This window comes from Hevea brasiliensis, chromosome 12, assembly GCF_030052815.1.
Source record: "Hevea brasiliensis isolate MT/VB/25A 57/8 chromosome 12, ASM3005281v1, whole genome shotgun sequence".
Classification (NCBI taxonomy): Eukaryota; Viridiplantae; Streptophyta; class Magnoliopsida; order Malpighiales; family Euphorbiaceae; genus Hevea; species Hevea brasiliensis.
In genome coordinates this window covers 25764861-25785466 of record NC_079504.1, presented here as the reverse complement: position 1 = coordinate 25785466, position 20606 = coordinate 25764861, and the positions used below count along the sequence as shown (strand labels likewise).

The 20606-nt window shown below is 34.3% G+C and overlaps 1 protein-coding gene and 1 long non-coding RNA gene across 2 annotated transcripts; one reads left to right on the top strand and one right to left on the bottom strand.

Annotated features, from left to right (window-relative positions):
- Positions 1-755: 755 nt before the first annotated feature.
- On the top strand, positions 756-2755 carry LOC131171084 (uncharacterized). The gene is made up of 3 exons (XR_009141823.1): positions 756-1233; positions 1977-2033; positions 2607-2755. It is a non-coding gene; the product is annotated as an uncharacterized LOC131171084 (long non-coding RNA).
- An 8142-nt stretch (positions 2756-10897) lies between these two features.
- Positions 10898-17483, bottom strand: LOC110646404 (uncharacterized). The gene is made up of 3 exons (XM_058130615.1): positions 17423-17483; positions 12423-12493; positions 10898-11479 (listed from the first exon to the last, which is right to left on the bottom strand). Exons 1-3 carry the CDS (start codon positions 17481-17483, stop codon positions 10898-10900), a joined length of 714 nt encoding a protein of 237 aa, XP_057986598.1.
- Between the last annotated feature and the right edge of the window lie 3123 nt (positions 17484-20606).

Sequence of the window (20606 nt, the reverse complement as noted above, 5' to 3'; positions counted from 1 at the left end):
ATTAAATTATAAAATACCCTAATTCTTATGCTCTATACATATGTAATTTGAATAAATCAACACATTTATTGACCACAGTCAAATTTATTATTTTTTTCCCAAAATTATAATAAGTTAGAAAAGATGGTCATCTCTTGATTTTTGCAAAGCAGAAAGAAAATCTCCTACATTATTTTTTTTTAATTACAATCAAATAATACATATTACCCAAAAAAAATCCATAAATGTAGCAAGTTTATATAATGTAATTGGGATTAAGTTGATAATTACACATGGATGTTGTTGTAAATTGAAAGATTAATCAAAATTATTTATGTTCTAGAAGAAAACCAATAAATGACCAAAATAAAAAGGAGTTGAAATTGATTGCTTATGAATTATGAATTGTAGATAGGGGGCTAGAGGCTTTCTAGTTCTAGGGTTCTTTTTTGGTCAAATTTTCAAATATTAACACCTACTATAATGTTGTGATTCTGACTTCACATTGGTGACAAAGGTAACAACTACAAAAAAAAAAAAAATTTGATCGTTGTCGTGACAAAGGGGTTTCCAATCACATCGCTAACATTTAAATATATATATATATATATATATATATATATATATATATATATATATATATATTCAAAAATGGGAGGAGGAACCCCCCCCCCCCATTTTTCTCTTCTCTCCTCTCTTCCCCTCTCTTCTTCTTCTTTCTTTCTCCGGCGACCGGCCGGCGACCTCCCAAGCAGCTCCCCACCCAGCCGGCGACCCTCCAGCGACGGCCAGAGCCACCAGAAACGGCGGCAAGAGAGGGAGAAGAGAGAGAAAACGCGCGCACAGTGGGCAGTGGCTTTCCGGCGCGATTCTGGCTTCATCCGACGTCCGATCGAGGCGATTCAGGTGGCGTTGGAAAGCTTGTTCCGAGAGCTTTCTTTTGATACCAATTTTGCAACAAATGGAGGTCGGATGAGTGAGATATGAAGGAGAGAAGTTTCGGGTTTTTCAAGCTTTTTCGTCAAATCTACGACGATCCGACCGTTGGATCGACGATCCGAGACCAACTATGGACTGAGGAAGAGGAGAGGAACATGGTGGTATGATCAGATCCGGCAAATGTCGCCGGCGATCGACGGCCGGCCACCGTGCGCGGTGGTTCCGACGGTGGCTCCGGTGGGCTATGGAAATGATTCAACTTCCAGAGGCTTCCTCGTAAATTTTTGGAATTTTTGAGACACAGATAAACTTCGGGTAAGACTATTTTCAATATTTCGCTGTCTGTGGAGCATAAATACAGTGTTTCTTAAACAGGAAAAATTGGAGAAAAATTCTAAGAAAAATATATGATGAAAGTAAAATTATTTGGAGATATTTTATGGTGTTTGTTGAATTTTTGAGTGATTGTAGAATATTTTTGAAAAATATAGATGGAATTTAGTTAGATTTTTAGCATATGGGCATATAAGATTATTTGAAATTAAGATAATTAAATTTTATATAATTGGTTGAAGCTTGAGGATGAAGGTTTAAATATGTGAATATTTAATTAGATTGAATTAAGAATATGTTAGATGTTGGAAACTTATGGAATCGAGTAAAATTCTTGAATAAAATATTCATGGGTGATTAGAAAATTATAATTTATTTTGCAATAGCCTTATAATATTATTAAGGACCGCGAGACAAAATTTTAGAATTTTTAGAGCTTGTTTGAGTGGATTTTTGAAAAATGTCAATTATAGGAACTAAAACGTAATTTTTAAGATTTTGAGTATTGTCTGATTTGGAGGGCCCAGGAGGGGCCATGTGATATTGATGAGATGTGGTTGTGAAAATTGAGAATTTAGAAGTGTTATTTGAGCCTTTTTGCAGGTTGGGTAAGTCCCAGGTATAGGGAAAACTCTGCTGGATTTCCGGCATGAATTAGGCTGTCTATTGCCTCTTTAGAGTTTTACCTTAACTTAGTACTAATAAATTTATAATTTAATTATTAGGTGATCGAGGTCAGTTATTTTTCTGCATCCAGCAGCCACAATAGTCATCGGTGTACTGTGAGTAAAATATTAATTTTAATTATAATTTCGATATTATTATATGTTTAAGCATGCCCATGCATCACTTATATGTATGTATCTATGTAGTTAAACTCTAGGCACGTTTTATGTTGCATTCACAACTGTTAAAGTGCCATGGATATTGTTGTGGTAATTTGGAGCAGTGTGCGTGCGTTAGCGTGCGTGTAATGTGATGTGGACTATGGATAGGACGGGTAGACACGGCTTGAGATCTTCGCTGGGACCCGATCCTTCGAGGGTAGTCACGGCTTGAGTTCTTTGCTGGGACCCCGATTTGGTTTATTAAGCGAAAGTCCGGCTTGAGTTCTTCGCTGGCACCAGGTTGGATTTAAGAGAGCTATATAGGGGATCAGCTCCCATATATTACTGAGTGTTACTGAGTGTGTGAGTGCTCCAAATTACCTTTTTGATGTTATGATGTGCAATTATTGTTGATGTTGCATTTCACTCTACAGGGTGCATTAGCTTTAGATAGTTATAGAGATTATGGTTAAAATTGATATTTTACTCTCTGAGTCGAACGCTCACTCCTGTTCAATATTTTTCCAGGCCACAGGAGGAGTTATTTTACAGAGCAACCTGTTTTCTTCCTCGCAGGTTTAACGTCGATTATTTAATTGTTTTACTATCTTTTCTAAATTTAAAAATCTAGAACTCCGCATGTGATAGTAATAGTGTGGACCTTATTAGGAATCGTGTTAATTTAAATTTTGAGATTAATAAATGAAGATTTGTATGGTATTTAAACAGTTTGTAAAATGAGGTAACAGGGTTGAGCTGGGCTCCCCTAATTTTAGTCTCTGATGATTTCTGGGCTAAGTTGGCCTGAAATAAAATTATAACAGTTTATTTTAAATTATTTTTATATGCATATTGGGCCTAAATTGTGGGCTTGGTTATGGGTTGAGGAATAGTTAGGCTTACTACAGGCCTCGGGGGCTTTAGGCTGGCCCAGGTCCTAGTGCCGGTCCGGCCCATAGGTTGGATCGTGACAAAGTTGGTATTAGAGCTTAGGCTCTAGATTTATGGGAAATAAAATACTTGGGAGTGTAAAAGGAGTCTTGTTAGGATGTTACATGCGGAATATAGGATTCTGTTTCGTCTTTTTCTGTAATTCTTTGTTTCTAGATTCTGCGTTATACCTCGGGAAATATAAAAGTGCCTCAATTAGTGTCTTGATTTTCATGGAGTACACAGAAATGTGAAATAGAGTTAGTAGACATGTGAGGTCTATCATGAGGATACGTACTCCAAGAAACACTGTTTCTGTTTGTATGGGTTTAAATGGTGTGCCCATTTCGTGCAAGGCAAGAGTACATAAAGGTGAGTCTTAAAAGTACAGTTGCCCTAGATAAGGATGAGGATACCACTGCTGGCAGTCATCAGTAGATGACCCAGTCAGAATAAGTTTGTGATAATAAAAGATTCAGGAGAGATAAGAAATTAGGAGACCTAGTCTGTCAGGACGTATCTTAGTAACTATACAATGTTCTCGATGTCTGCTCTGTAAGCTGCAGATTACAGTACTGACATGAGATTATTGTGTAGAGCTGCGTGCATCCCCGTGGTACTCCATAATGAAGGTGTTTGCGGATGGCTTCTGTTTTGGTACAGTTATGCCAGAATAGAGTTTTATATCTGCAGAGGAGTTGGGAACTCGTGGTTAGGGGTCTAGAGTTAGAATATTGAAAGGCCACAGTTAGGTGATAACTAGAGTCAGTGACTCAGTTACCCTAGCATGAGCTAGAGTTGCATTAAGAGTTGCCATCAGACCAGAGGTTTTGGACTAGTTGCAAAGTAAAGGTGACAGTTATAGAGTGAGATCATCTAGTCTTCAGTATGGAATTTTGGATCATTTTTGTAGTATGACAAACATTTTGCTTAGAGCTTAGTGAGAATAGTATACCTTATGTGTGTCAGTATGGAATAAAATACAACCCTACTACCTAGAGAAGGTCAAAATTATGAATTGATGATTTACAGAGCCATAATATGATAGGAGAGTCATTGATTTGACATGGTTTAGGCAAGGTGGTAAATATAGTACCTTTGTTGCAGCAAGTTAGGGTATAGTCCTATCTTTTCAGAAGGGATCGAAGGTTATTGCTGATAATGATGACTTATGGAATAGTGTCCCAGATGGGGCTGTAGAGTGTGGTAGAGAGTAGTTGGCTCGGGTATCCTGCAGAGGATACAAGTTCTATTATATGAATCCTATATAATCAGATCACGATGGATGTAAATCCTTTGAATTGGATGACGGGTTTGGGTTCTCGGAATCTTAAGTTTTGGCTAATTGAGTAAACATAGAAAATAATAATAATAATAATAATAATAACAAATAAATAAAATTACTGCAGAATCAGTTCTCGAGGTAGTAAGGGTATTATGTAAGCTAAAGGATAAGAATAGAAATCATACGATAAAGGTATGACTGCAATTTCCTGAGTTCCTTTCTAACTTCATATTGTTCCAGACAATAGTATAATCTAATTATAATAGTGTTAAGAGTAATAAATTAGCGAAGATAAATCATAGAAGGCCAATGGATAGAGAAAGTGCAGAATGAAAGATTGGACAATTGATTGCAGATGCAATATAATCTAAATGCTAGTGGAAGTACTAACTAGAGTGGTCAAAGGACCAAATCTGAGTAGCACAGATATGTGATAACGCGGTAGAGACTTTAAAAGATATAGTCAACAAGTACAGCTGTCATGTTAGGAAGAAGAATGGAATCAGGGATAGAATAGTCAAGTTCTATTTTGGGTAAGACAAAGGAAATAAATAAAAGGACAACCTGAAGGGCGCGTAATAAAAGGAACAAAGTTAAGATATAGGGTAGGCTAAGTATTATTCTTGGCAAGGTGAATGACAAGGATGGAAAACCCAAAATGAGACCACATTAGTGAAAATAGTGATGGAGGTATGGAATCTAGTAATGTAATACTCAAAGCACGATGTAGTTGAGATAGTGACATGGGCAAGATTCTTTTAACTTGTTAACAATATCAAGAAGATTAGGCGAGGAACACAATAATAATGAGCAAAAGCTAGAAGGTGTGCGATGATATTGCGGACTATCTAATTAGGCAGAGAAAAAGAAGTTAGTAAGTAGTAAGTTGAATAAAAGTTAATCTAAGGGATCGAATAGGTATGATGAGTGGAAAGAATTATAGATAATGACACATAGGTTTTAAGTTAGACCTTTGAGATAGTGAAAAGGTAGTTGAGGTTCATTATAAATGTCAGGCAAACATTTTTAGTGTGACAAACATAATCACTTTGCAGTGAAGCAATAACGACAGAACAACAGTAGCGGTAGAACGAGAAGTGACAAGTCTGGGTGGTTATAAATCACTAGAAAGTTCAAGGACCAAATTAATGACCATAGATAAGGGTGGAATTAGTGTTAGAAAAACTATTAGTAAGAGAAATCTTTCAGAATTCAACAAAAGTTAAGGGCACAATATAAACGATGATAGATATGAATCATAGGTCGAGTATAAGTAAAGTTAATAAATTATAAAATATTATGTCAGGAAGGACAATGGTACGGTAAAGGGTTCATGCAGATGATGCCTTATGGGTAGAGCACAATTGTGCTAGGAGATGATGAAATTTGAAGAGAAAGACTAAGAAACATAGGTTAAACGTTATTATATGGACAATCGGGCGTAGTTGAATATAAGAGGATATTTTTCTTTCTTTTCAAGTTTAGTTTGTGCTATTGGTTCTAGAGGGTTATATAAGGGTCAGAGACTGAGTCAAGGAGACCGAGTTATTTGAGAGTTTGGTAGGCACCAATTCATACACAATTTCTTGATATGAGAATGACAGTAAGTACATACCTAGTGTTAAGTATGAAAGGACGATCAGAGTAATGACAGGAGTTAAATTGAGATAGCTACTAAGGCTTGCGACTGTTTTAAACTATGAGCTAGATGAAGTACTATTTATGGATGAGTTTCAATAGATGAAATTGTTGCTGATGGGTAATTTGAGGTTGAAGTTTAGAAAGCTATGGGCAGTATATGTGATTATATTAAGGAGAATGAACACGTGAAGTATCTTGTTTGGAATTAAGGCATGACACATATTTCTCACAGTCGTGTTAGTTCAGATGGAACTTATAGTTTATGGGGCTCCTATTCATCCAGGATAAGCAATTTCCTACTAAGGCTGGTAGGGAATGATAATGTTCTGATAGTTAAGTTGGAAAAAGGGGATACAAGAAAAATTTTCTATGGTTAATTATAAGTGTTACAAAAGGTGAAGAATGTGCTGGTAGGAGAAAATCGTAAGGTTAGAATTCCTGAAGTAATAAAACTAATAATCAAGATAAGACTAAGAAATAAAATGAAAGTTAAAGTTGATGATGGGATGGACATTCTTGAAGGAAAAGGTGTAAGGATGAGATAGGACTAAAATTAAGGAATAAGTACAGCAGGTTGAAAAGATATCAACAATACCAAAAATAGGAAAAGGGAAGTGGATAAGATGCAAAGGACAGGAAGAAAGCTCGATAGAGCCAGTTATGATGATGAGGATAAGGAGGAATAGGTATGCTAGGAACACATTAAGGGATGTTTAAAATAAGTTATTATGAGATGATAGATTAAAGGAGTAGTGGAGCCTCGATCTGAGTGCCAATGTGTCAGAAGTAGGCCATGTACTAAGAAGCTAAAGGAAGAAGTCTAGATATTTCCATTCCAGAGAAGGAGTGAGAATTGATAAAGTCGTATGGATTGAGTTGTCAGGGAATATAAACACTTTTGTTACCTAGAAGGAGAGAACCAGTTCACTTTCCAATATTGATAAATGATACACTTGGCCCTTGGAGGAGACTCTACCTGACTGGTTACATAAGATGGACAGAGGTTGGTCTAAGTACCTTAGTAATGACACAAAAAAAGGAGATTAAAAATTTAAAATATCATGGGAGTGAGAAGATTTATAGGTATTGACCACTGAGGTCATAAGAAGAGTGAAGATCTCGAACAGGATGCCTAGATTAGGTGCTACAGGAAAGCTACTCATAAGATACCATGGAACAAGGAACATAAGTTATGTCATTGGGAAAACAGAGATTATTAAAACAAAGGAATGATGACTGAAGTCACCAAGAGACATGTTAGGGCGCAATAAAAGTGAGGTAAGCACCAAAGTCGATTGAAGTTATGAGACATCAAGTCAAGAACAGTGAGGTATGGCGAATACTTGAAATGTCAGAAAAATGATCAATGAATAGTTACAAGATAAAAGCCTTTTAGGAAGAGATGATGACAAATAGGACACTATAGTAGAATCAAAGAGCGGTAGAATGTCATATATAATATACGAAGAGTTTGAAGAACAAATGTTTTACCAATCTCTGCATAGCTGAAGGAGTAATGATTGCACTTGTTCTAATAATCTTCTTTTCCTCATTTCTTTGTTTATTCAAAAATTCGAGAACGAATTTTTCTTAAGGAGGGAAGAATGTAACAACTATAAAAAAAAAAAAAAAGATTTGACTGTTGGCGTGTGACAGTGGGTTTCCATTGTCACTGCCAACATTTAAAAAAAAAAAAAAAAAAAAAAAAAATATATATATATATATATATATATATATATATATATATATATATATATATATATATATATATATTCAAAAACGGGAGGAGGAACCCCTCACCCCCCCCCCCCCAATTTTCTCTTCTCTCCTCTCTTCCCCTCTTTTCTTCTTCTTTCTTTCTTCGGAGACCGGCCGGCGACCTCCCAAGCAGCTCCCCACTCGGCCGGCGATAGCCAGAGCCACCAGAAACGGCGACAAGAGAGGGAAAAGAAAGAGAAAACGCGCGCACAGTGGGCAGCAGCTTTCCGGCGTGATTCTGGCTTCATCCGACGTCCGATCGAGGCGATTCAGGTGGCGTTGGAAAGCTTGTTCCGAGAGCTTTCTTTTGATACCAATTTTGCAACAAATGGAGGTCGGATGAGTGAGATATGGAGGAGAGAAGTTTCGAGTTTTTCAAGCTTTTTCGTCAAATCTACGACGATCTGACCATTGGATCGACGATCCGAGACCACCTATGGACTGAGGAAGAGGAGAAGAACATGGTGGTATGATCAGATCCGGCAAATTTCGCCGGCGACCGGCGGCCGGCCACCGTGCGCGGTGGTTCCGGCAGTGGCTCCGGTGGGCTATGGAGATGATTCAACTTCCAGAGGCTTCCTCGTAAATTTTTGGAATTTTTGAGACACAGATAAACTTCGGGTAAGACTATTTTCATTATTTCGCTGTCTGTGGAGCATAAATATAGTGTTTCTTAAACAGGAAAATTTGGAGAAAAATTCTAAGAAAAATATATGATGAAAGTAAAATTATTTAGAGATATTCTATGGTGTTTATTGAATTTTTGAGTGATTGTAGAATATTTTTGAAAAATATAGATGGAATTTAGTTAGATTTTTAGCATATGGGCATATAAGATTATTTGAAATTAAGATAATTAAATTTTATATAATTGGTTGAAGCTTGAGGATGGAGGTTTAAATATGTGAATATTTAATTAGGTTGAATTAAGAATATGTTAGATGTTGGAAACTTATGGAATCGAGTAAAATTCTTGAATAAAATATTCATGGGTGGTTAGAAAATTATAATTCATTTTGCAATAGCCTTATAATATTATCAAGGACCGCGGGGCAAAATTTTAAAATTTTTAGAGCTTGTTTGAGTGGATTTTTGAAAATTGTCAATTATAGGAACTAAAACGTAATTTTTAAGATTTTGAGTATTGTCTGATTTGGAGGGCCCAGGAGGGGCCATGTGATATTGATGAGATGTGGTTGTGGAAATTGAGAATTTAGAAGTGTTATTTAAACCTTTTTGCAGGTTGGGTAAGTCCCAGGTATAAGTGAAACTCTGCCGGATTTCCGGCATGAATTAGGCTGTCTATTGCCTCTTTAGAGTTTTATCTTAACTTAGTACTAATAAATTTATAATTTAATTATTAGGTGATCGAGGTCAGTTATTTTTCTGCATCCAGCAGCCACAATAGTCATCGGTGTACTGTGAGTAAAATATTAATTTTAATTGTAATTTCGATATTATTATATGTTTAAGCATGCCCATGCATCACTTATATGTATGTATCTATGTAGTTAAACTCTAGGCACGTTTTATGTTGCATTCACAACTGTTAAAGTGCCATGGATATTGTTGTGGTAATTTGGAGCAGTGTGCGTGCGTTAGCGTGCGTGTAATGTGGTGTGGACTATGGATAGGACGGGTAGACACGGCTTGAGATCTTCACTGGGACCCGATCCTTCGAGGGTAGTCACGGCTTGAGTTCTTTACTGGGACCCCGATTTGGTTTATTAAGCGAAAGTCCGGCTTGAGTTCTTCGCTGGCACCAGGTTGGATTTAAGAGAGCTATATAGGGGATCAACTCCCATATATTACTGAGTGTTACTGAGTGTGTGAGTGCTCCAAATTACCTTTTTGATGTTATGATGTGCAATTGTTGTTGATGTTACATTTCACTTTACATGGTGCATTAGCTTTAGATAGTTATAGAGATTATGGTTAAAATTGATATTTTACTCTCTGAGTCGAACATTCACTCTGTTCAATATTTTTCCAGGCCACATGAGGAGTTATTTTACAGAGCAACCTGTTTTCTTCCTCGCAGGTTTAACGTTGGTTATTTAATTGTTTTACTATCTTTTCTAAATTTAAAAATCTAGAACTCCGCATGTGATAGTAATAGTGTGGACCTTATTAGGAATCGTGTTAATTTAAATTTTCAGATTAATAAATGAAGATTTGTATGGTATTTAAATAGTTTGTAAAATGAGGTAACAGGGTTGAGCTGGGCTCCCCTAATTTTAGTCTCTGATGATTTCTGGGCTAAGTTGGCCTGAAATAAAATTATAACAGTTTATTTTAAATTATTTTTATATGCATATTGGGCTTAAATTGTGGGCTTGGTTTTGGGTTGAGAAATAGTTAGGCTTACTACGGGCCTCGGGGGCTTTAGGTTGGCCCAGGTCCTAGTGCCGGTCCGGCCCATAGGTTGAGTCGTGACAGACAGTTTGACTGCATTAGGTGGGTACTTAAATGGGTTTAACACCCAATTCTTGCATATGTTACTGACTTGCATTTTAATATCACATTTTTATTTATTTATCAGAAATTTCAATTCATAGTCCAAAAATGCCTCCTTCAAAGATTCTCTTCTTTAATATTATAGTAAATTTTACCACTACACTAAGCACTTATTAATCTATTGTATTTAATATTTATTAGTTTTAATATCATAATTTTAAAACAAATTTCAATATGCACTTTCCCTCTAAATTTGCCAATACAATAAAAGAAAATATTCAACTAATTCTAATTGATCCCCTTATTAAAAAGGTTAAAAATTATCAATTTTATCAAATTTAAAACATATAGCTATTTATAGCAATTTTATCATCAAGAAAAAGCCCTTCAAATAGATATTGTTTAATTGTGTGATATACATCCAGGTGACCATTTATACAAATTCATTCACAAGGTTTTACTGAAATTTTTTAAAGTTGAAATGGTGAGGCTTATTTCATTTTAGCCCAGCCTGTTGCCATCCCTAAATGATCAAGTCAGCATCATCCATTAAGGTTAATTTTAATCTAACTCAGTAAAAACAATCAACTTAGCTAAAACATTGTTGCAACAGTGAAGTAATACACATTTATTGATGGAAAGTCAAGAATGTATTTAACTTGAAACATATACAAATTGTATAACAAGGAACAATATTGTTTGATGTTCCCTTTGGTATAAGAAAAAATGATTTAACATTCCGCGACGCCTAAAACCGAACCCAGCACCGTGTGCATTGTGCCATACAATCACCCTTGCAATCAACATTGTACCCTAATACTTTAGGATTTCGAAGAAGAAGATTTCGTAATGATTTTCCTTTTATCCCCCAATCCTTTTCGAGTATCTGCACATTAGTCCTTAAATCATGTTCAAGACTACAACCAAGAACTTCAGGAAACTTTTTGACCAACTTGTAGAGATCATCATCAGAAAGACCAAGACCCCTCAGATAATCTAATATATCACTTACAATTTCAAATTTTGGGACTTCTTGTTTTCGTTCTTCGCCCCAGTAAGGTGAATGCACATGACCAAATGCTTTTCCAAGTATCTTGTCTTTCTCCTTAAGGCTGAACTCAAATGCAGACAGGGCTTCTCTGCATGTTTCCCACGTCTTCTTGTCTCCATCACTCAAAGTTAAATTACCAATTTGTGCAGAGGAATGTATTATCCATTTCTTACAAAGAAAATGGGACGTCCAGGCTCCCTGGTTTACATGTGATGGAAGAGCACCAGAGAAGTTCACATTCAAATGAGCAATATTAGGGGTAGCTGTTGCTATATTAGGCTGCAATGAAAAGGCAGTTTAAGTATCAAAACCATTGGGCTAAATACATAATGCATTAATGAGGAAAATTATGCTCCTTCTTGATCCAATGTTTATCAGCCTGAAATCAAAGCTGACAAAGATGCAAGTAGTAAAATACAATGAAAATGGAATACTTCAATATATGTAAAGCAAATCATTTGGATGTCAACACCATATACATCTAATGAGAAATAATTTTTTTCCCAGAAATTAGTCCTAACAAATGCATATGCATCTTCAAACCATAGGACCAAACCAAGAACTGAACCTAGGGCCAAACCAAGTAACAACTCCACCATCCAATCATTGGATCATGTGACTAGTGCTTAAAATAATTTGTCATAAAAAGCTGGATAAACATTTCCACAACTTTACAGCAATTTGCAAGCAATTTGAAAAGATACAAGGGCATGTATTTGGGAACATTGCAGAATGCGAATGAGGTACAACAGCTAATTAATAGTCATGCACTTCTTAAATTTTTGTGGAAGTGCTAGGTGAAACAGCATTTACAGGTGTTTCTGCGACACTGATCAAGATTGCATTATGATAAATGAGGCAGCACAGGTTGAAACCGAACTTCATGGGTAGTTCTTACTTGTTAGTTTACTAGTTAGAAATCTTGATCCTTTCCATTTTAAGATTTTGTGTCAGAAGTTTACATTTTAGCTTACATTCTAGGCCAACTAGCCAGACAAGAAGCATCAAGTAATGACACATAAAATAGAGTAGGTAGAAGAAACCAAGCTATCTCAATGCAAGAACATAATTTGAAGCCTGAACCCATTTTAAAAAGGAACAATGTTGCCACATTTATGATGCTGTTTTATTGCCTTCAATAACTAAAATAAGCCCACTCCAAATCATGAACTGAGTTCCTTTCCCCTAATAAAAAATGATGTGATATAAGAAAAGTACTTACAGTTGAAAAGCTTAAACGTGATTGAGAATCAAAGGTTAACAAAGGACAAGCCAATGATCTTCCCAGCATACCTGTAATACCAAAAAATGTTAAAAACAGGAAAAAAAGGACTCAGATTTAAAAATGGAAAAAGAAACAACAGGAAAAAAGCTTCATAATTTAAAAAAAAAATAACAAAAAGGATTTTAAGACTTAATTTTATTACCATTATTTACATGCTAGCAATTACTTACCATGAAAAACCTATTACATTTGCTAAGCATCTGACTTTATTTTATCAGTAAGATATTGTCTTATATCCTTAAACTAACTTAGCTGTCTCTTCTGCTAATTTAAATGTTTGTGCATCATATTAGTTACATAAAAAGTGTGCATTTATCTCTACATATAAGCATGTAAGACCCATTCCCTCCCAAGATCCTATTGGCAGGCCCATGAACTGGTAACCGTCTTTGCACTAATTTCATCTTGGGCAACAACATTAATTTTATAGATTTCACTGTAAGATAAGGTAGCCCTTATCTACTGATAGTAAGAGAACTCACCAAATGACCAACCCAACTACAAAGCTCAAAATGTACATGCATAACCAAAACCGTGGTACACAATCAAAACCAGAAAACTACATATTTTGATTCATTAAAAAATGCAAACTTTTAGAGAGCATAATTCTCACAACAAATAATGGATAACAACAGAACACCTTATTCTCCATGGATGCAACAAAATGGTTACCTTACCATGCATAACCAAATCAATAATGATGCAAAAATACTCTTGAAAAGATAAATATTTGCTGAATAGGAGTGAAGACCACACTAGAGACCACTGCTTAAATGAGGAATTGTCATCTTAAGGACGAGAAATTATATAATAAAGTGGCTATTCTATGTCAGCATTTGACATAAAATAGCAACCCAATAGTAGTTAGACATATATATAAATGTGGTTAAAAAAACTATAAGGTGGTTATAAATTTTTGAGACCCACCCATGTATACTTGTAGACCCACTCATGCATATACATCTATTCACTATTGGATTCCCATTCCATATAGGATATCTTATATGGAATAACTATTTTATTGTATACTTGTAGACCCACTCATGCATATACATCCATTCACTATTGGATTGCCATTCCATAAAGGATATCTTATATGGAATAACTATTTTAATGTATAATTACTCCTTAAGGACAGCAAGTTCCATATCGATTTTGAGAAAACCAATTAAAAAGAGAAAAAAAAAGAAAGAGGGACACCTCCGGAAATCAAGAATTGTTAAAAAAAAAACATATAATTAGAAATGAAGATCTCCCTCTCTCTCTCTCTCTCTCTCTAAATATTTGAAATATATCCCCCCCCCCCTCTCTCTCTCTCTCTGTGGCAAAAGGGAAGGGGGGAAAATTACTTAATCAAACATTAGAACCTTTTTAAATATTTCAAATACATCCATGTTTTCAAATATAAATGTGCTTGAGAATTTAATTTTAATTCACCAAATAAAAATTAAAATCAATCAATGAGTTTTAGTTCAGCAGCATTGATGTCGTCCCTAAGATTGCAAAGTCTCAGTTTCGAGTTCGAGTTTAGGTAAGAGCCATATGAAGAAAAAAAAAATACAAATCAAACACAAGTTGTTTAAATTTGAAGAGAAAAATCCAATCCTTTAAAATCCTTTTGTCCAAGACTTTTAGTTGCAAGCAACAAAACCACCAAAAATATGTGTTCAACACCTTTTCACGTAGTCTTATTGACTTGGAGTGAAAGACAAAGCCTTGTCAACCTAAAAAGGAAAGAATGCCAAACAACGCTAATCCCATTCCACTAAAAGTCAACAACAAACAATCAAGTCATAAATTAGGTACTATGCATGGCTGCAAATAAAACCTCAGATATCTGATCACTAATGAAGCAACATTAAACTTAAAACAATGATAGTGGACACCAAGAAAACAAAGAACAATCACATAGACCAATCGCATGTCTGTGTATAAGTCATCTTTCAGCATCTACAATCCACTGGTTTCAAGGGGAAACTTCCTTTCAGGAAGCAATTTTTGTGTGCAGATTTTTGCATCCAAGGGAAGTGCAGGAAAATCCAACCCAACACAACCCACTACCCATCTTCATTCCAACACAAAGTTCCAATCTTGCACAACTATATTGATGTTTTGACTGTTTTTAAAACGAATATTTACTGAATCAATTAGTATTTCTACCAATTAAAACTTGGAAACTACACTGCACAACTCTTCAACTGAAAAAATTTATGAGCAAATAGCAGGTGAGGGATTACCTGAGCAAGAAGAGAGATAATCAATTGCCACCAAGTCGACACTCAGAGAGAGAGAGAGAGAGAGAGAGAGAGAGAGAGAGAGAGAGTGTCTGTGGGCAGAGATAGCAGGAGACAAGTCAGTCCTTGAGATGTATCCAATAGCTACCTTAACTAACGACCCTCGTTTAAGCGCGGCATCCTTCCTTCTCTAGAACCTCTACCTCTTTTGGCGTGGAACCAGAACGTTTGGTTGTGGGGATTTCTGTAACCCTTCCGTCTATCAGGATTGAGGATTCATCTCCATGAGAATTATTTTTCGCCAATCCAAACAACTACGCTTTAAATAATTTAGGGTCAATTTGACTAAAAAAAAAATTAGAGTGCAATTTAATTATTGGGCAATTAAATCATTTAAAAAATATAGTTAAATAAATCTTTAAAATTTTAAATTAGATTTAATAAATCTAAATTTTAGAGCATTACACACCCATTAGCCTTTTAAAATTAAAAAAAAAAAAAAAATTGAAGACATCACTCTCAAACTAAAAAGTAGATATAAAAAAAGTTGAACCCTTAAAATTTTAAAATTTTAAAGGGAAAATGATAATTTTTAAAATTAATATCTTTTATTGTTATTTATCACATGTTACCTTAAAATTTTTAAAAAATTTATTAATAATTAAAAAAAATTAATAATTTTTATTGAAAGAATGACACTAGAAAAAGAAAATTCAAACCGTTGTTATTTCTCTTCTCTTTTATTCTATTTGATTGTTTTTCAGTAAATTTGTAATCATGAACTTCTATTTTTGAAATTTAAATTGTTAGACAACATCATCAGCGGTAAGTCTAACATATAGTTCCCTTATCATTTTTTCATTAATTTAAATTTTAGTGATTTTATTATTTAATCTCATTGTTATTGTTAAAATTTCTTCCTTATTGGAATTTCATCATTCTTAAATTAGAAAAAAAAAACTTTTTGTTTCATAATAGTAAAATTTAAAATCAATTATTTAATTTATTTAATTTATAATTTTAATTGAATTTATTGTTCAGAATTATTTTTGAAAAAAATTAGATTTAAAATAAATTAAATGAACTTTTTAATTTTAATCCCTCAATATATTATAATTCAGTAATTTATATCATTAAACATTCATTATTTGTTGGATTAACAATAATTCTATTTGATTTTTAGCAAGATAATCTTGTCTAAAAAAAAATCTATTGGCAATATAATTTTGGTGCACCCAATTCTCTATTCAATAGCATTCATATTGCAACTATTAAAAAAAAAATTACAAGGAAAAATATCAATTAGCTTTAATTTAATAGTATTGAACTCATTTATATAATTATAAAATCTCAAATTTAAGTTATATTCTCCATTTTAATTCGTTAAATCAGCTTATAAATTCTAAATATAAATTGACTTATTTATTTATAATAATTTTAAATTTATAAATTTAGCTTATAAGTTAAAAAAAAAAAAACTGAGTTCAAATTTTTTATTTTGGTGTTTATAAACTCTATGCTTATAAGCTGATTTACTTAATTTTTAAAATTTCATCATAATCTCATTTAATATTATTTTTTATCATTTTAATAATAAATATACTTATAAACTATATTTTACTAAATACATTAATTGCTTATCAATCGCTAAACATTTTAATGAAACACGTAATTGTATAAAATTTAAATACTTATAAGTTTAAATTAGTTTATAATCATTAGTTAATTTTCATAAATTAAATCAAATACTCTCACATATAATTCATCACATCACGACATACTTGCAACAATCTAGTACGAACATAATTCTTGAGATTTTGGATTTGTATAGCCCAAATATATTAGCTTCTTCACTGATTTTTATTAGCATTTACTTAAAAAATATATATATATATATATATATATATATATATATATATATATATATATATATATATATATATATATATCTCTCTCTCTCTCTCAGCTCATCGATTGGCAAGAGATTGTTGTTTTTATGTCTATTTCGAATGAGTGAAGTTTCTTCTGTCCATTATTCCTACTTGATTTACTTTCCTATAATTCATATGTGGTTGTATGCGAACTGAACTATAACACCCCTAATTTTTAAATTTATTATTTTTGGGTAAATATTGATATTTTATTTTATTTGAATTTTAGGAAAGTATTTGAAATTTTTCGAATTTTAGAAATCGGGTCGATTTTTCTGGAAAAAAAAACTTTGATGATTTTTAAAAATTAATTTAAAGACCACGTGATAAAACTAAAAATATATTTGGAGTCTATAAATTTTTTTGAGTTTTCTAGAATTTTTTCGAAATTTTTGGACCTCGTTTTCGGTCCCAAGGCAGAGTAAAAATTTAAAAATTTATTTCCTGAATCGAACCGGCCGAATCGAACCTAACCGGATATGACTGGTCGAATCAGACCGGCTCCTTCTTCCTTTTTCTTTCCCCCGCGCGCGTCCAGACCTCTCTCTTCCTCTCTCCTGTTTTCTCTCTCCTCTCACCTCCCATCGCCGGCCAGCCGCCCCACCTCGTCGGCGCGCCTCCCTAGCCACCCCAGCTCGCCGGCCGCCACCTGGAACGCCGGGAAACGTCGCACGACTCTCTCCTCTCACCTCCCATCGCCGGCCAGCAGCCTCCCCAGCCTCCCCACCTCGCCGACGCGCCTCCCCAGCCACCCCAGCTCGCCGGCCGCCACCTGGAACGCCGGGAAACGTGGCACGAAGCGACGTGACGCGCAGCACAGCACGCCGCTTCATCTTCCCGGCCGAAATCCAGTCGATCCGGCCACCATTTGGGCCGGGTCTTGTGTCAAACACCATCTACACCTCAAGAGCTTTCCATAGACACCAAGAACACCAAAATCCATCAAGCGGTTTGTCCAATTTTTGTCCGGGAAGTTTTAGCTCATTTTGACTTTTGGGCTAGATTTCTCGCAAACCGTAAACCCCACGAGAAAACCGAGAGTACCAGAGCGCTCCACTCGTTGAGACCTTCGCGGGAATATAAATTTTAAAATTTTTCGACATCGTTTTTCGGTGAGTCCCACGAAACTTCGTAGTGTTTTTCCGAGCATTAAATGAGCTTAGAAAATTCCGTAAAATTTATGTACTAACCCCCGTGTTGTGGGCTTCGTATAGGTATCTTCAATTAGCGGAAATTCGACAGTTGTCCGGGTCTGTGAATTTCTAGCCAGACAGACTGGCTACCGAAAAAGTCTTCGAATTAGATCGGGATTTTGGCTACCCCACCATTTTCAGACGTCCCGAGCGCGTCCCCAAAGTCAGAATCGGCATAGGTAAACCCGAACCTTACTTTTTCGTAATTTTCTAGTACTTAAATAAGATTAAAAATCCATAAAATATTCGTGATAGCTTAGAAAGTTATGATTCTTTTTGTATTAGCCTAGTAATATTGCTAAGGACCGCGGGGCAAAGTTTTAGAATTTTTAGAGCTTATTTGGGTAGTTTTTGCAAAAAGGATAAATTATTATGGCTAAACTGTAATTTTATATATTGTGATTGATGACTGTTTGGATGGGCCCAGGAGGGGCTGTGTGATATGATTGAGTTGTGGGTGTATGGTTGGTGGATATAGAAGTGTGTTTTAAACCCATTTGCAGGTTGGGTAGGTCCTAGGTATAGGGGAGACTCTGCCGGATTTTCGGCACGACTTAGGACGTATTTGGTCTTTTCTTGGTTTGTATTGAGTCAATTGTATTAAATAATTGTAATATAATTATCAGGTGAGCCGGGACAGCCTTCTTCCTCCGCTCAGCTGCCTCAGTGACCGCTATCAAGTCTGTGAGTAAAATATTAATTTTAATTGTAATTTCACTATTATTATATGTTCAAGCATGCCCATGCATCACTTATATGTATATATCTATGTAGTTAAACTCTAGGCACGTTTTATGTTGCATTCACAATTGTTAAGGTGTCATGGATGTTGTTGTGGTAATTTGGAGCAGTGTGCGTGCGTTGGCGTGCGTGTGATGTGGTGTTGGCTATGGATAGGACGGGTAGTTACGGCTTGAGATATTATTGGGACCGGTCCTTCGGGTAGTCACGCTTGAGTTCTTCATTGGGCCCCGATTTGGTTTATTAAGCGAAGTCCGCTTGAGTTCTTCACGGCACAAGTTGGATTTAAGAGAGTCAGATAGGGATCACCCATATATTTATGATTTGACATTTCTGGGTGTGTGAGTGCTCCAAATTACCTTTTTGCTGTTATGATATGAAAATATTGCTGATGTTGCATTTCACTCTACAGGGTGCATTAGTTTTAGATAGTTATAGAGATTATGGTTAAAATTGATATTTTACTCTCTGAGTCAAATGCTTACTCCTGTTCAATATTTTTCCAGGCCACAGGAGGATATTTTTGAGGTTAATCTGCTTTTCTCCTTCGTAGGTTATTTATTAATGTTTGTGTAATTTTATTAACTCCTAGAATTTCTGCATGTGCTAGAAGTATTTATTTGATTTGGGTCTGTAATATAATTATCATGTTGGACCTGTAAACGAATTATTATATGCATGTTTGATGGACTGGATGAGGGAGCTGAGCTTCCATTTATTTTTATGACATTGAGTATGTGGAGGGTGAGCTGAGCTCCCCAATTGATTATATATTGTGTTTACAGGTCGGGTGAGTCAAAAACTCCTCATTGAAAGGTCCACTTTATGGCCAGACTCTGTCCGGTTGAATTCTTGAAATTAGGCCCAAATGGGCCTTAGAGTTGGGTTAAGGAATAGTTAGGCTTACTATGGGCCTCAGGCGCTTTAGGTTGGCCCAGGTCCTAGTGCTGGTCCGGCCTATAGGTTGGATCGTGACACGAACCGAATTATTAAAATCGAATTAATTGAATTATCATATTTAAAAATCTAATTGAATCAAAATGAATGAAAAATTGAATTGAATCGAGCTGCTCTAATTTGATTCAGTTCGAATCAATTGATTTTTTAGTTTTGATTGTTTTTAATTTAGACTTAATTTTTTAAATTATTTGATCTGATTTTGATATTGATTTGAACTTAATAACCATTAATCAATGAAATTAAACAATTTATATATATATAATTACATATAATTTATAAATTCCTTATAAAAATAATTAATTTAAAAATCAATAAAGCAATTTAATTTTATTCGGTTCAATCATTTTTTTCTCTTTAAAATAAAATTGAATTAAAATAACTAATATTTTTAAAATACAAAATCGAACCAAATAAAATCAAATTATTTTAAAAATTGAATTGTATTACCTAATTAAAGTGGTTCGATTTGATTTATTCGGTTTAAATCGAATAATGCTAACCTCTATATTAATATTTAAAATGTTTATGTTGTTTTAAAAATAATTATTCCAAAAAGTATTAATTTAATTTAACTTAAATTTAGGGATTACCACAAAATTCATTAAATGGGTGATATTTGCATGAATTTTTCATTGATTGGCTAATGACAACAAATTGTATTTATTAATACATATAAGTCAGCTGCATTATTTGAACTTTTCATATAGTTAGTAATAACATTTACATTATATATTATTATTATATGCATAAGTTTAAAATAATATATTAAAATCAGGAGGAGAGTCATAATTTTTTTTTAGAAAACTAATGTTATATATAAAAATTAATTTAAAAATAATTTACACTCATCGTTTACAATATTTTATATTCAAATATTATTATAATAGAATATAATTAAATTATATATTTAAAAAAATAATATTATAAAAGTTTATTTTATATATATATATATATATATATATATATATATATATAATAATTTTAAAAAGATTGAGAGGGCAAGTTTACCGTTGTCTCCCAGCCTCCGCCCTGATCAAAATGATTAAGGGCGCCGCATGATGA